Source organism: Colius striatus, chromosome Z (genome assembly GCF_028858725.1).
Source record: "Colius striatus isolate bColStr4 chromosome Z, bColStr4.1.hap1, whole genome shotgun sequence".
Lineage (NCBI taxonomy): Eukaryota > Metazoa > Chordata > Aves > Coliiformes > Coliidae > Colius > Colius striatus.
In genome coordinates, this window is record NC_084790.1 from 63203333 (window position 1) to 63220275 (window position 16943).

The 16943-nt window shown below is 38.1% G+C and overlaps 1 protein-coding gene across 1 annotated transcript in view; it reads left to right on the forward strand.

The window, feature by feature from the left end:
- Positions 1–16943, forward strand: part of TRPM3 (transient receptor potential cation channel subfamily M member 3) — a 399584-nt gene that overhangs the window by 308489 nt on the left and 74152 nt on the right. The window contains exon 8 of the mRNA XM_062019433.1: positions 7914–8037. Coding sequence (XP_061875417.1) covers positions 7914–8037 — 124 coding nt within the window. The remainder of the gene's footprint in view (positions 1–7913; positions 8038–16943) is intronic.

The window sequence follows — 16943 nt, forward strand, 5'->3', positions numbered from 1 at the left end:
CCCAAATACATTAGGCTTCAGATGCAAGTTGAGTACTTTTTCCCCTCTGTAACCTACTTCTGAATAGTGCTTAGCAGTATGAGGAGAATACTGAATAATTGACACATTAACTGACTTCAGCTATTTGCTTTTTCTTTTGTGTGGAATCTAAGTAGGTTATTGCAAACTGTTTCTGTTAGACTCTAAATCAATGTAACACATCCAAATTGCATGCACAATTTAATTCTGCAGTCCACTGTGCAATCAGACTGTAGAGTTAAAAACCTATTCTGATTCTATCTCCTGGCTACAAATCAGGGTTTCTTCCAAGATGTTGCTTATCTTCCAACCACTACGCACTGGCTGTCTGATCTAAAACATTAAAAAACCATTTCATTCATGGCGGCAACCAACTCAGCACTTGCATGTTGGTGTTATTGTGCCATTTTTTGCATCTAAAGTCTCGCTCATTGCAGACTGATAGGGATTTATTTTTGACATATGTGTGTAAATATCTCTACTAAACATGGCTGTGGGTTTTTAAGTTTACTTGAAAGTTTGTTTCTGAGGGAAAAAGAACTATGTCTGGAGGTGAAGGAGGACAAACTGTAGCTCTCTGTTTGAGTTCTCATCACTGTGGCACCAATCCATCCTCTCAGAGGCATTCTTAAGAGTGATGGACAATCTGCCCAACAGGTCCTTTTGTAGTAGGTTTCACAGAATTACCTTATATTCTCATTATTTATCCCTCCTAATTGATTCCACAGAGAAGAAAAGGGAGTGATTTTTTGTGCTAATCAAGGTGCAAGTACCCCTTTGCAATGTCAATGTATGTGCATCCTTGAAAAGAGTCAAGAAGCTTGAATATGTCTTAAAGGTCTGATTATAGGCTTTCCTCATGAAAAGGCAGACATTTCACTCACATAGGGCAGTCTCCGGGTGCATATTGTAACTGTAAGCAAGACTTTGCTGGGCTGCGATGGAATGAAGGTACCAGCACAACACAGAGCTGTGCCTGCACTGATTTGCAGGAGGTGCTCCCTGCAACTGTGTGATGTATCAAGAACAGGTCAGAAGGAACTGTGAAGCATACTTTGAAGTAAAGTAGTCTTTACTTCAGGTAAATAAGGTACTTCAGGTAGTAGGTAAATAATTTTTGAGATCTCAGTATCTCATCTCTCTAATTAATGTCCCAAGGGGAAGCCAACGCAGATATGCAGTTTCCCACTGAGATGAGGTTTCAGCATTATAAATATCAGACATGTAGAATGAGTGCAGCTGGGTTTGGTTAAGTTTGCTCTAACTTTAATGTCGAAGACTACATATTGCCTTGGTCTGAAAAGTTTTGAACACAGTATTAAGACTGTACATTTTGCTCCAAGCAAGTAAAATGCTCAGTAGTGAGCTCAGCAAGTTCCCAGTACCTTTTACATCTTACAGTCAAACAAGCTATGTACACAGGATAACCTAAACGAGATGGCTTAAATACAACCTTCACCATGCAGTGAATTGGAAGAATTATTTGGCTGCTCATCACTGCTGGTCCTAATTTAAAGATAAAATTCTCCAGGTTCTGAAGCATTTGATTTATCATTTACTTAGAAGTAGAAAAGGTTTTTAACAGTGTTGAGAGGTAAGAACATATTGTCAATCGTAAACCTCTAAATTTAGTCCCTACTAAGCCCTAAGTTAATGTCCTAGTTGTTAATAGCTCTCCTCCACATAAAGCAGAGGTATTTTTGACTCTATAATCAAGGAAGCCTTCTCATTTCATTGTATCTCATAAAAGCACCAAATGGAAGTAAAACAACTGTGAAGTGCAACTATTTATAGGATCATTCAGTAGTTTTCAGTCCTCAGAGAATTTTTTTTAATTAAATGACTTCAAAATGAAAAAAATTACACACTAGGTTAAAACTGTGTCAATTCTTAGACAATGGGAAATCACTTGCAATATTTGAATGCAGTCTCCAAGCTGAGGTTATAGCATATTAACTACTCTATCAGTTCAACTCGTCTAAGCATGAGACCCTTAAGGAATTCAATTCAGTGCTTTAAAAATGTATTTCTAGAACATTCTCTGTGCTTTAATGGGCATCCTCATATGAGAATCATTAAAGATTTCCATTGCATTAGTCTGTCTCTTTTATCCACTGTGGCATAGTTTTTAGGCTTTATAACTTAAGTATTATTTAAATCTATTTTTTCCTTCTGAAAATACAGATTTTTTTCACTTTGAGCAAAAGGGATCCTAATGTAGATAAGGTCTGGGCCTTCTGTATAATCCTGTGGTGTTCACCATATCATGGGGAGTCATAAGTTCTGTCACAGTTGAATTATTGTGTAAGATTATTTTCATATTGCATATTTTGATAAAATTATTTTCTCTTGTAACAAAGTCCTTAGGAAATCACAAGCTGGATAAAGGAAGGTCTTTTCTCTGTTTGAACTACAGTCATCTGTCTTTTGGTGAAGGGATAATTATTCAATAAATGTTATAGAAAAAATGTTACAGAAGAACAACCAACAACAAAGAGCTGCATGTAAAGCTGAATCCTTGTAAAGGCAACCTGTTTGAAATTAACAAAGGAAGAATTGCATTTCTTTTCTGTCTCTTATATGCTATGCAAAATCTGTGAATTTTAAAAGTATGAGAAATTCAGTCAGTCCCACAGAAATAAACAACTGTGTGTTTTTGTAATTCCAATGGAAAAAAATACCAGCAGAGCCTCTGGTCACATTTCTTCAATATATGATGTGCAAGTCATAATTAAAATAGAAGATCCCCTAACCTTCCTATAAAGAAGGGTAGGGAGTAGTATTCACATCACAGTGACATTTTATGGATATATTTTGTTGATCCTGAACCTTTTTTTTAAATTCATAAATGAAAAGGTAGAAACTGATTATGTCCAAATCATTGAATAAAGTGTTTCATTTAGAGTATTTCAAAGCATTTTCATAGCAATACATTTTTTAAAATCTCTAATGAACTTGCATTTTGAAATGAGATTAGAACATAATCTTTATGAATGTCTAGTACATTGTAGGACTCCTGTACTAAAAATCTCTGGAGAAAAAAGACTAAATCATTTAGGGAGCTAGCTATGTGTCAGATCTTTCAGATCCTTACTAGTGCTCAATATCAAATCATATGCCATGAGTTTGAAAGATTGTAATGTTATCGGTGGACGTCTATTAAGTCCTCAAATATTAGGCATACCTTAAAAAAAAATTATTTCTGAGCAGGAAGGATGTAAAACTGTTGTCATCTTTCTCTTCTACATTAGCCAAAGCAATGAAGATAGTTCTGCTTTGTTGCTTAAATCTTCCAGCTTATCTTGGACAGAAATAGAATGTCACTTCATTTATTTTGTCAACTTAGTGTTTCTAAGTGGCCTTTCCTGATGCATCCAAGACATCTTTCTCCTTTTTTTTTCCTATGACAAAGCCATACAGGTCAGTTCTGATAATCTGATGCATCAAAACTGATGTTGATGTCTTTAAAAAAAAAAAAAGTCATTCATAGCACCAATTGTGAGTAACTTTTTTTCTGAAACTAAAGGTATATGTATGTAGCTCTACTTTTGATGCCAGATTTTTGACAGTCAAGTCAAAAGTAGATATCTAAATTCTATTTGCAATCCATCTCCTCTGGGGGAAAAAAAAAAGTTTTATAACTGGAGTGGTACAAAAATAGGCTTAACTTGGTTATATGGGGAATGAAAGACAGATTTGAACTATGTGGAGAGTGAAGAGAACAGGTTATATTGTCCTTTTGTAGGATGTTTCATTGAGGCAGGAGCAAGTTACCTGTAGTATTGCTACCCTGGTGAGTTAAATGGAATTCAGGAAATCATGCCATCAAAATGCCCAAAATAGGAATTGATTGTTATGTTGCAAAATATTTTCTGATTGGAAGCCTCGCAGAAAGATGATAAAAATACTATCTTAATCTACCACTATCCATGCATCAGTACAGACTAGGGGTTGACCTGCTGAAAAGTAGCTCTATGGACAGGGACCTGGGATTTCCAATGGGCAGCAAACTAAATATGAGCCAGCAATATGCCCTCATGGCCAAGAAGGCCAACAGCACTCTGGGGGGCATTAAGAAGAGTGTGGCCAGCAGGTTGAGGGACGTTCTCCTCCTCCTCCTCTATTCTGCCCTGATAAGGCCACATCTGAAGTATTGTGTCCATTTTGGGGCTCCCAGTTTAAGAGGGACAGGGAACTTCTGGAGAGAGTCCAGCTCAGGGCCACCAAGATGATCAGGGGACTGGAGCATCTTCCTTATGAGGAAAGGCTGTGAGACCTGAAGCTGTTCAACCTAGAGAAGACTAAGGGAGGACTTCGTCAAAACTTGTAAGTACCTAGAGGGTGGATGTCAGGAGGATGGGGCATCACATTTTCCTGTAGTGTCCAGTGACAAGACTAGGGGTGGTGGACATAAGCTGGAACATAAAAAGTTCCACCTAAACATAATGAAAAACTCCTGTGAGAGTGAGGGAGCCCTGACACAGGCTGCCCAGGGAGGGTGTGAAGCCTCCTTCTCTGGAGGTTTTCAAAACCTGTCTGGATGTGTTCCTGTGTGACTTGATTGAGGGGAACCTGCTTTAGCAGGGAAATTGGGCTAGATATTTCTAGAGTTCCCTTCCAACACCTACTATTCTATGATTCTATTATTCTATCCAGTTTTCTTAGGGTGGGAGTACGCTGACTTTGAAGGAAATCATAATCACAGAGTTTCAGTCTGGCAAGGTGGGCAGTTTTATGCCAATGGAGCTTTATGCAGATGAACTTCATAATCCCTGACAGAGGCTGCTGAATATGCTGTTTCCCAATCAGGCTGAGAATTACCTGTATTCTAGGTCAGAGCTCTTATCACAAGATTCAAGGAGCCATCACTTTTTCCCCAAGTCTAAAAGTAGGACTCTGTGATTTCAAAAACATGTGCACTAAAGGTGTGTGTATAACAAATGTGTTTGTCTTTATATAGTGGATAAATCATCAACCCACTTATAAGTCACGGTTGTTTTACTCACAGTAGCATGTGAAATTACTTGTTTTAGATGCATTGGATTTTACATATGTACCATAAATTTAGCCTTTATTAGACTTGCACAGTTTGTATTTGTCCCAGAGGGATTACACAGTTGTGAACTTTGATCTGATACCCTCTCACATTTACAGATTTCTGGGAAGTAAATGTGATACAGTCTTGATACAGGCTATTTCAGTTTGCACAAAACTTAACAGCTAAGATTATCAGAAAGCTTGCTTTTATTGTTTCTATTTCTGATTAAAATCACTTCAAGTGACTTTGTATCACTTTGATCACTTCAAAGACTTTGAAACCACTTGCTGTAGAATTGCAGACCAATAAGATGTTAAAAAAACCCTACAAATCAAATTATGGCAATAGGAAGTTCCTGAGCAGTGGTACTTCAACAGATGTGGTAGGGAACCATTTCTTGATACTTTATAAACAAAGAAACTCAATCTGTATCTTTCACATGGAGTTTTCTTTACATATTATGTGACACAATTTCTGATAGCTTTAATTCAAGACAGGAAAGTGATGCCTGCTTACAAAGCCTTGAAACTTAGTTCTGTTTTCAGTCAAAGTTTATGAAAGCAAATTTCTCTTGCTTTCTGTGTATATTAGCCTGAGCACCAATTTATGAAACGAAATTTTAGATTTGAATTAACGTCTTTTTCAAGGAGAGTTAAATTCTGATGAGAAGACAGATTGATTTTCATCCCAAGATCTTTGAAAATATTTTCTGAAGTCTTCTAATTTCATGTTCTTCCAACTCCATGATTTTTTCATATACTTCAAAGAATTTTCATATTTTCCATGTACTTGACTTTCATATATCATTTCCAAAGGAAATTAGAGCTTTATTTAAGTCTCTTTTTAGATTGTCCAGTCAATGTTTTTAGGGAATTTATTCTTAGCGATTGGCCTCTCCTTCCTTGAAGGATGGAATATTTGCATATTTCTGAACTGCTTCTGCTACACTGCTGATAGCACAAATTTGTTAGGAACAACTTTCTTAATTACAGTAAGTTTCCAACTATTTGGGTTTTTTTCTTTCTTTTTTTTAAGAGCCTAAAAATGCAGCTTTGGATTTTATATCATATGTGACCTACTAATCTGGAACTTAGTGGTTTTCAGGGTGTCAGCCTATCTAAGTCAATTCTCTGTAACATGGAGTGGATCTAAATTTCTATTTGTGCTCTGACATCTTCTTTCATGTTCCAATGTGCTTCCAATATCTTGTTTCTATACAGGAGGTCAGGTTATTATTCTTACAACCTCCACACAGAAAATCTTTTCCTGTCATCTCTCATTGCTGCCCACCAAGATTTTTGGAGGGAAGAAGTGCATACATAGTGACTGAGCAGTAAATGCAGTGTTCCAAGAAAAAAAATACATCTAGGGCTGTACTGCTCCTTGATGAAAAGAGGAAGTGCAGAGGTAGACTCCTCATTCAAGAGGAGTCTGTGCTAAAGTAGAAGATACCAGGAGGAACCAGGCATGGAAAGAACAGTGATCCACAGTGTGGTCTAAACCCCCATGTAAACTCATTTTAATCTAAACACATTGACATATGCTTTACAGGCTTCTTTGTAAAGTGAAAGACCTACTCAACAGGGATATTTACTGTCGAAGTCAAATTTAGAGAGTAGAGAACATATGCACTCCATATGCCAGGCCTTCTGTGTTCTCCTATGCACCTCTGTACCTCTTCCCCATTCCCATTTGTTGTCTCTTCCAACAGCATGTTTGCTGTAGGTATAAAGACTAGATAGTGAAATCGTATTTGAAATTCTTTTGTGTAATGCATATCCTGCAGTCTCATTTAGGCTTTCTTGCTGCAGAGAACTACAGACAACTTTAACCAATAGTATGAAATAAACAGGGGTTTAGTCATTGTTCTACCAAATCTACTGCCATAAGCTAACAAGGACTTTTAGATACTCTGCTGCTTCTGATAATCTTTCGCAGTTACTACTGAGCTAAGTTTTTATTTATCTTCTGTCATAAAATATAAGTAATTCAGATTCTTTGAGTTTCATTCCCCCAGATGATCAACAATGACTTATTCTGTAAAACAATCTGACTCAGATAATTTGAAACAGTTAACATTTTTTAAGTGAGAAAACTGCTGTAGCATAGAAGCTTTCATACATTAAAGAATAACATGTTCTAAATTAGAGCCTGCTATTAAGAGCAGCACTGCTTTACCTAGAGCAGTCCTGAGGAATAGCCATTTTGATACCAAGGGGAGGGTTCAAATGCTAATAATCTATGTGATATTACTACTTATTTCTGTTGTTGGACCACTTTTTGCAAGTTCTAATGTTAGCACTGAGGAGGAATATTAAAATGGCCACTCTTAAAACTCCTGGAAAACCAGAGAAGTTTTGTTTGTTTGTTTTCTTACCTTGTCCTGTGCAGCACCAATAAGGTGAGTTAAAACTGTTGGGATATTCAAGCTAAAATCAAAAACATTGATAATGCAAATGCTTCATAACCATGAGCTGAATTCTGCTAATTCACTGATATATGAGGTCTTCATTTCACCTGGAAGTGTTGGTCTCCTTCAAATCCAGACTGTATGTGTGATTCTTGGTTCTGTTCAGGAAATCCCACGGAGGTAATAGTTTGAATGACCTGTCATGCAATTTGTGAGAGCTGAAAAGAAAACTTTGGAGACAAGGGACCCTGACATGATCAACATGTTCTTCTAGAACAGTGTTTTCCAAGTTATCTCTGATGGTTTCAGCAATTCCCGTCCTTCAAACCTCTCCAAAACAACCTGCAGGAATTTATTGTCTAACTCTTATTTGTTTGACCTGTGGCTGAAGTTGCAATGTTCCCTCATACCTGTTTTTCTGCTTTGTTTTTCCTGTTTGAATTTCAGACTTATCAACGAGTCTTTGAGGGACCAGTTGCTAGTTACCATACAGAAGACTTTCACATATACCCGAACCCAGGCACAGCATCTCTTCATTATCCTCATGGAGTGCATGAAGAAAAAGGAGCTGGTATGTTCACATTTCCTTGGAGGCAAAGAGAAAGCTCAGTGCATTGTTTTAATTAAGTCTTTCAGGTGCCTGTTGAAGGATTCCACAAATTTGATCACTGGGATCCAGACTCTAAAAGAATATTATATCTTTTGTTTGCTTTAATCTATATTTTCTCTTTCAAAGTGATTTATCCAACAGATCTGTTCGCTTTGTAAATTCCTCTACGTTCCTTTGACAGGAAAAAAATCAGTGAGTAGAAAATGGATGTTAAGACTTTTCAATCATCCACAGGCATATCATGATTAAAATTCTGCCTCATTCAACAACAGAAGACCTCATAAGCAAGCATAATTTGATTGTCTGTTACTGGGATCATATTTTGAAGATGTTGCAGAGTTGCACAAGTATCACTAGGTCAATTATTTTATTTTGGCAGGAAAGAAAATGGCTTGTCTTCAAGGTTTCTGTTCTGCAGTAGCAAGGCTATTCTTTTAAAGAATATTTTCTTGAAGAACACAAGTTCTTTCAACAGTTTCCAGGAGTTCCATGAGACTGCCTTTGCAAAAGCATTTTTGAAGCAAAGTCACATTGTATAAAACTTGTGATTCAGTTCCTAAGGTTTTTATTTCTGACAAACTGACCAAATAGACAGGCTTCAATTTTGTAACTTAGTCTTCCATCTAAGCTTCATATCGCAGCTTCCTGGAATTCCAAGATGATGACAGCCTGCAATGCTCTGTGCAGGAATACACTCCAGGGGAAAGATTGACTCACTTGTTTTACGGAAGTTTTGTTTTCTGAAACTGCTTGAGGTTTTTGTGACTTCATCCCTTACAATGTCTTTTCATTTTAGTTGAAAATATGGCATAGAGTAATTAATATGATTGGAGGAGAACAGGGAAAAAGGGTTAGAAAGTGTTAAAAAAAAAGCTGCGCTTCTAGACAGAGCCATGGTTTAACTCATGAAAAAGGCAGTATTCTATTGAGTAACAAGCAGCTCATGTGTTCATCATAAAGATCAGCCTTTCTCATGCATAGCTAACCATGTACATGTAAAGCAACTACCTGGTATCAACCTTGGGCAATGGCAGAGAAGAGAGGATCCCAAGAACAACTTTTCAGGGAAGACATGACAGCAGGGTGCAGGTCCACTATGCTGTTGCAATGTAGGTGGTTGATGGAACTGGAAATACAGCAATCTCTGCTACCTTCTTCCTCCCACAATAAGAACTCAAACTGTACAGTAGACTTTATTCACAAGCAGTCAGTACTATATCAAGATAGAGTTCTTTTCTCTTTCTCTTTTTTTTCTTTCTCCAAAATCCCTTTTGCATTAAAGACTGTCAGGAAAATATGATACCTTAATATTGAGTTTGCTGTAACGTTTTTCATCAATGATTAGCAGAGGGGAACAGCATCAGTTCTTACATGCTCATTTCTTAAATGTATTAATAATAAGAATATTGTACATAGGTAGAATCTACTTGTCAACCTGTGTTCTCCATGTAACCATAAAAAAAAATACTTGATGGTAGAAGGTAAGAAGGAATGAAGAAGAAAAGGAAGTAGACATTGAATTATCTGGAAGTTTAAGTTCTGGTTGGTTCCAGACATCTAAGTCCAGAACTGGTTGTCAGCCATTGAACAAACTCTGCTACTGCAAAGTTCACTGTGAAGTTTGTCTGAAATATTCACATCAAGATTTTTATTTCAAGCAAGATTGTGCATTTATCACACATGTAACTTCTGTCACCACTGACATCCTTTACTATGCATCTTGTGACATCCTTTACCTGAACATCTTGTGAAGCTACAGAAAGCGTTTCCTTCTGGTACTTCAGTTGTACTCAGAGTGTTAATTTTAACAGAGGCATGCTGGAAAGTTTTTATGTGTGAGGTGTGGTTGATAGGCTAGTGGTGTTCTTTAAGACTTATAACCTTGCATGAGAATATGAAACAAAGGTGGTATTCAAAATGATGAAGAAGATGGATGACTTTGGGCATGTGAAGTGTGCCCAGGAGTGTCTTCCCAGTGGTGTCTTCTCTGGTTCCACAAAACCAGATTTTTCATATTTCCACATCTGTCCCAGCTCTTGTCCTTCCTTGGGCTTGACCTACTGATTTGGTTGTGCATAAGACAAAACCATAGTCGATTAACTGACTTGATCATTAGTCTGGTCTCTGCTCTCTATAAATAAATAGAAGGAAGATGCAAAAACCTGTTTCAGAGAGATCAGTAGCCAGGTCAATCGTGGCTGTTTTCTCTATGTCCATGGTCAGTCTGCCTGACTGTGTGGCTGCTGAATTCATAAGAGCAAAGCAGTGCAGGAGAGGCTTGTCATATTACAGTGTGCTGCTAAACAATTAAGTGCAAATAGGATATGGGCAGGAAGGTGCTCTTTTAGTGAAGTACGTGATTACAGATTTATCACAGATGTGGAAAGAGAAAATAAAATGCAAGCTAATCTCTGCAAAGGAACAATAAACTGTCTTTCAAATGATCATAGGATTGGTTTGAGTTGGAAGGGACCTCTCTGGACAACCTGTCACAGTGCTTCAACATGCTCACAATGGAGAATTTCATAGAATCATAGAATGATAGGGGTTGGAAGGGACCTTTAGAGATCATCTAGTCCAACTCCCCTGCAGAAGCAGATTCACCTAGATCAGGTCACACAGGAACATGTCCAGGTGGGTCTTGAAGACCTCCAAGGAAGGAGACTCCACAACCCCTCTGGGCAGCCTGTGCCACTGCTCCCTCACCCTCACAGTAAAAAAGTTAATTTCTTCCTAATATCTAATTAAATCTATCCCCTTTAAAGCCATTTCCCCTTGTCCTATCACTACATGTCTTAGTAAAAAGTCACTCTCTGGCTTTCTTCTAGGCACCTGAGCTGCAAGGTCTCCCTGGAGCCTTCTCTTCTCTTAACTGAACATCCTAACTCTCTCAGCCTGTCTTCATAGGAGAGGTGCACCAGCCCTCTGATCATCTTTCTGGCCCTCCTCTAGACTTTTCCCAATAGGTGCATGATTTTTTTATGTTGATGGACCCTGAGCTGAACACAATACTGTGGATGGGGTCTCACGAGAGTGGAACAGAGTGGGAGGATCACCACCCTCAGTCTGTTGGCCTTGCTTCTTTTGATGTGACCCAGTATACAGTTGGCTTTCTGGGCTGCAAGCACACTTTACTGGCTCATACTCAGTTTTTCATCTATCAGTCCAAGTCCCTCTCCACTAAATGGTCTCAATCCAGTCATTGTCTAGCCTGTATTTGTGCTTGGATTTGTCCTAACCCATCTGCAGGGCTTTGCGCTTGAGATTTGCAATGGCCCACCTCTCAAGCCTATCAAGGTTCCTCTTCCCTCCAGTCTGTCAGTTGCACCACTCAACTTGGTGTCATGTGCAGACTTGCTGAGGGTGCACTCAATCCTACTATCCATGCCACTGACCAAGGTGTTAAACAGCACTGGTCCCAACACTGACCCCTGAAGAATGCCACTTGTCACTGCTCTCCACTTGGACATTGAGCTACTGACAGCAACTCTTTGGGTGCAACCATCCAACCAGTTCCTTATCCACTGAGTAGTCCATCGATCAAATCCATGTCTCTCTAATTTAGTGTCAAATGCAATGCACAAGTCCAAGTAGATTACCTCAGTCACTCTGTCCTTATCCACCAGTACTATAATCCTGTCATGAGGGTCACCAAATCTATCAGGCATGACATTTTCCTTGTGCCTCAGTACAGTTTCCAGGAGGATCTGTTCCATGATCTTCCCAGGCACAGAAGTGGGACTGACTGGCCTGTAGTTCCCTGGATCTTCCTTTTTTCCCTTTTTCAAAAATGGGTCATGTTTCCCCTATTCCAGTCAGTAGGAACTTCACCAGACTGACACCACCTCTCAAATATCACAGATAGTAGTTTAGCCACTTCTTCTGCCAGTTCCCTCAGAACACACAAGTGCCTCTCATCCAGTCCCATGCACTAGTGCACCTTTACGTTCCTTAGATGGTCTCAAACCTGATCTTACCCTACAGTGGTGATTCTTCACTCTCTCAGTCCCTGCCTTTGCCTTCTGTGACTTGGGCAGAGTGGCTGGAGCACTGCTGGTGAACACTGAGGCAAGAAAGTCATTAAGTACCTCAGCTTTCTCCACATCTCAGATAACCAGGTCTCCCATTTCCTTCATGAGAGGGACTATGTTTTCCCAACTTTTCTTTTATCACTGATGTAGAAGCTTTTTTGTTTTAATTAATGCATCATATTTTTCTACTCCACTTGCTTACAATGTATAAAAAGACTAGCATCTCTTATATAAATTTGACAAAAGTGTGATGACCAGGGAAAAAGCATATGATAACAAAAATTACCCCCTTCATAGACCATCAGTTTTTTCTAGTTCTAACATTTGGGACTTTACTTTTAAAGAATGATCTTTGAATTTATTCCCAAGGACCATTATGATGTGCAAAGTTCCATTTATTTGATAAAGACTAAATCTGTTTGTTGAATAAAATCTGAATATACAAGCTGGATGATAAGGTGAGGCCATACCAGAGGAGAGATCTAAGTCTGTTAGGTTTGCAAGACAGAGCAAATTCTGTTTCTAAATTTAATGAATAGTTTTTATTAAATTGTGAACTTAGCTGTGTTAATACTGCAAGCATCAGTGTTTATACTCAGAAATGTATTTGGACCAAGGTGCTTTTAGTATAAAAATCTATTTAAAATTAAGTAGACTGTACAAATCTGTGTATATAATTGTAAATTACAAAAGTAGGAAAGTGTTCTGTGTGTAATTTATGAAGAATCTTTGTCACAAAGAATTCTTTTAAAAGTTTATGCTGAGAAGTTCCTAAAATAGGACCATGAAGCCTCACCAAACCTAAGTGGGCAGGAGGCAGTATTGTAACGTATAGTCCACAGCACCAGGAGAATATTTTCTGCATGTTCCTATCTCATACATGCAACTCATGAGAAGCTAAAGTAGCCCATTGAGGATACCTCAGCTGCCATTTAAAAAGTAAAAAAAATAGAAATGAATGGAAAGGAGAGGGAATTTATGAAAAGAGAGTAATCAAGGGTGATTTTTCATCTGCATTCTATTCTGGTTACCTTTCTGATCTCAGAATATGAAAAGCAGAGGAGGGCACTGCCTGAGAACTCAGTCTGGCAGGGACATTTCCCACTCGAGCACCAACTTGGCCCTGGAGTCAAGTGGCAGCAAGGAAGCCAATCACTCAGATGGTAGACTAGGAGAGTTCACTCAGATACTCCCTGAAAACACATTGCAATGGGTTATAGTTCAGAAATCTGTTTACAGCTGTGCAAATGAATATTTGTTTCTATCTCAGTAAATAAATTAGCCTTATTATTTTCCCTTAAGGGCAGTAATTTTGGGGTTTTGAATTTTCTGACAAATAGAGGCTGCTACATTCTTTTAGGTGTACTTGATCATTTTGCAGCTGAGATTGACATGTGGCTGGAGTGTTTTGTTCACAAATCACAATGTAAATTTATCAGAAGCCAGAATATATTTTCCAACGAGTTACATGAGTCCATCTGTGGAGCATGATTGGGCAGGCACTCAAAAAGGTCACTTTTGCAAGCCAGAAAGGTCCATGTCTCTGAAAACAACCACTTGTTGCAGTGAAATACCTTTGTCATAAGACTAATCCTTTCAAAATAGTGCTTCAAGACTGAATAGATCTAATCTTATGCCCATTTAATAGTACAGGCATTTGCTTTGATTCAGGTTAAGTCCAATCTTAGTACCTTTATAATCAAAAAATGGCACATTAACAGCAGCAGTAAAGACCATGTACCACCTGCTGATTGTTTTCTTATTATTACCATGTTCATTTGCTTGTAAATTTGTTTCATTGAATATTTGAAGGTTCCACTACTGTGGAATGACAGTGTCATTGCCTACCACTGCATTAAAAAAAGGGTTTGCACATGGATGGAGGGCATAGATTTATATGCATCCATTAATTCCTTGAATTCATTTCCACATGGAGGCAACAGATACAATTTAATTAGAAACAGAAAAATCCCATCTCTGTCTTATGTCAGCAGGTAATGGATATATTTTTACTTGCCTCTACTTTTCTCTTTTATTCCTGTACCTCAGTCTACAGTCACTGGGATAAAGATAATGACTGCTTGGGGATAGTGTTACTTAAACTTTATGTTGCTGAGTGTATATATATGTGTTTATTAGTATACATATAGATTATGTTCTGAATTAAATATAAGTCAAATCAAATGGACTTTCAAGAATTTAGCAGCATATTGTCAGTTCATTTCTTTATCCCTTCCCAAAGGTTAAAAAGTTCATTCAAATCCATTTTTTAAAGAAATTTATCTTCAAAAACAAATACATTATTTCAGCCAAGATTTTTTAATGTTGACAGAATCTTTTTTACAGAGGAAGCAGAAGAGGGTGTGGTGACTTCTCAAACAGTAAAAATCAACTGTAGTTCCTGCAGCAGTATAGTTGCTGTGCACAGCATGTAATTTGGCAGTAGAGAACTGGAGCAGGAAAGGATCATGTAACTGCTGTCTAGCTGGTTGCCAAAACAACTTTTTTCTCTCCCATGGAAACACTTGAGATTTCCCACATAAGGTGTGCTGATGCTAATTACTCTTCTGCATCCAAATGGATAAGCCAGTTCTCTTCAACATTGTCAGTAGCAACTCTCTTAATTTTGATGAAGGCTAAATCTCCTATCCAGTCAGTGCAAATCAATAGGATTAGCTTAGTACATAGCTCTGTAAGCACACGTTAAAGTGATGATTACAGGGTAGTTTTAAATTCTGCAAACCTCACTTGACTTCTTTTTGCTAAAGAGATAAAAACAGATTTTGCTTTTTTCAGCTGCCAAAAAGTCAGATGAAGTTAGCTAGGCTTTGCCATTTACTCCACAGAGAATGAAGTCTTATCCTAGGCTGGATTTTTTTTGTTTCAGTAATTCAGAGAACAAGTTCCACAAGCAAAACAGCTATAGACATAAAACAACAAAACCCCCAAAAAAGACAGAAGCAGCTGTTTTATTATTGTGAAACTTTTACAAGCTTTTAATCCTACCAGCTGCTTTTCAAGTGCTGTCAGATGAAGCTGGTCTTCTGCTATCAGAAAGCAAGAATACAGATCCATAGTTGAAGAAAAAGTGTGCAATTTAGGCAGTTATTTGGGCCATCCTGAAGCTCTGCTGTTCCATCTTCAGCACGTCTGCAAAAACCAATATTCCTGTTGTTGCTTATATTAAGTAGACGTCATCTGTTTTATTTGGCTCATAGAGACTGAACAATTATCACAGATCGAGTCACCTAGGAGATACCGATGCAATTTACTACAAATCGCTTCTTTTCCTACAAATTCTGTGATTAAAAGTGCAGTTACAGAAGTTAAACTTAGAATGTGTCTTTTCCCTCTAAAAGTACAAGCTTTAAATATAAGCCTCTGAGTAATTTTGGGAAATGCACACTGAATCATTTTACAGCTCTGTCAATTGTCTCAGCAATGAAAGCAAAGACAAAACAGTACTGTATGACACAGCAACTTCCACATTCGTTAATACAGACCAACTTTTGCAATCAGAGTTTGGAAGCATTCAATGCAGTTTAAAAGCACAATACTGTTCAGAAACTTTTCTTACTCTTTGTCTCTGTTGTATCTGGGCAGTTGTAACTACTTTTACCTTTCTTAGAAAATATAATCACTCTTTCTGTGGCTTCAGATTAGTTAATAGACAAAGAGCTCACTGTATGAGATGCAAGTTCTGTGCAGATACAGCAATAACTGCAAATTTACTGTCCTGTAGGAATATCTTACACTAAGTGAGCTGCTTTTCCCAAATATTGTCTCTTTGGTCTCACCAGCAAACCATCTCAGAAACTAATGCTTTGAGGCTATTTTTGCTGCTTGTTTTCTGTGTGCTACCATGATGTTGTTGTCAACCTAAATATGGAACAGACATACACCTGCATCATGTATAGCAGAGCCACCTGGACATCCATGTACTGTCAGATTACGTGAAAATACATTGTAAAGCAAAACTAGAAACTGAAGTTTAGAATGGAGCAAGAGTCCCTGACCTTAATATTGTTGCCGCTCAACCAATTCACCATACTTCCTCCTAAGGTCAGCATTTTCAGTTCAGACTAGAAGATGTATGTGGGCATGTAAGTCCTGCAGATATCATTTAGGGCCATGACATGCAAGATATAATTTTTCAGTATATAGACTAGTGGGAATGACCAAACTCTCTTAAAGTAACAGAATATTAGGTCTATCCATCTCAGTGATGAGCATTTTACATCACTTGTGGCTTTTTTATTAAACTTTGCCTTGAAAAACCATTCAGTTTTACATTGCTTTGTATCTGTCAGCAGGTGAGTTAAAAGTTATCTCACTAAAAGCCCAGCATAACATTAGTTTGCTTCTCTATTTTTTACATAAATTGTCTTACCCAGGACTGCTAGTTCAGCAGGAGAGCAGGGATTCAGGGCCAAAATGAGCCTACTCTTTCAAGAGTAAAACTGTCTAAGACTGCAATCTTCTCCCAGTTCTTACTTTCCCAGAATGAGATAGGAAGACTTGTATGGGGTCACACACACACAGATAGACCTGAGAAAACTGAGACTCTAAACATAAAACAAAGCTCAGATTGTAAGCACATGTGTCTTAGAAGGTCAGACACAGACATATGGGGGTCAAACTGCTGAACACAGACATTAGGGGTCAAACTGCTGAAGAGCAGCTCTGCAGAGAGAGACCTGGGAGTCCTGATTGATAATAAGCTAATAGGCTAAATATGAGCCAGCAATGTGCCCTCATGGCCAAGAAGGCCAATGGCATCCTGGATGCATCAAGAAGTGTGTGGCCAGCAGGTCAAGGGAGGTTCTTCTCCCTCTC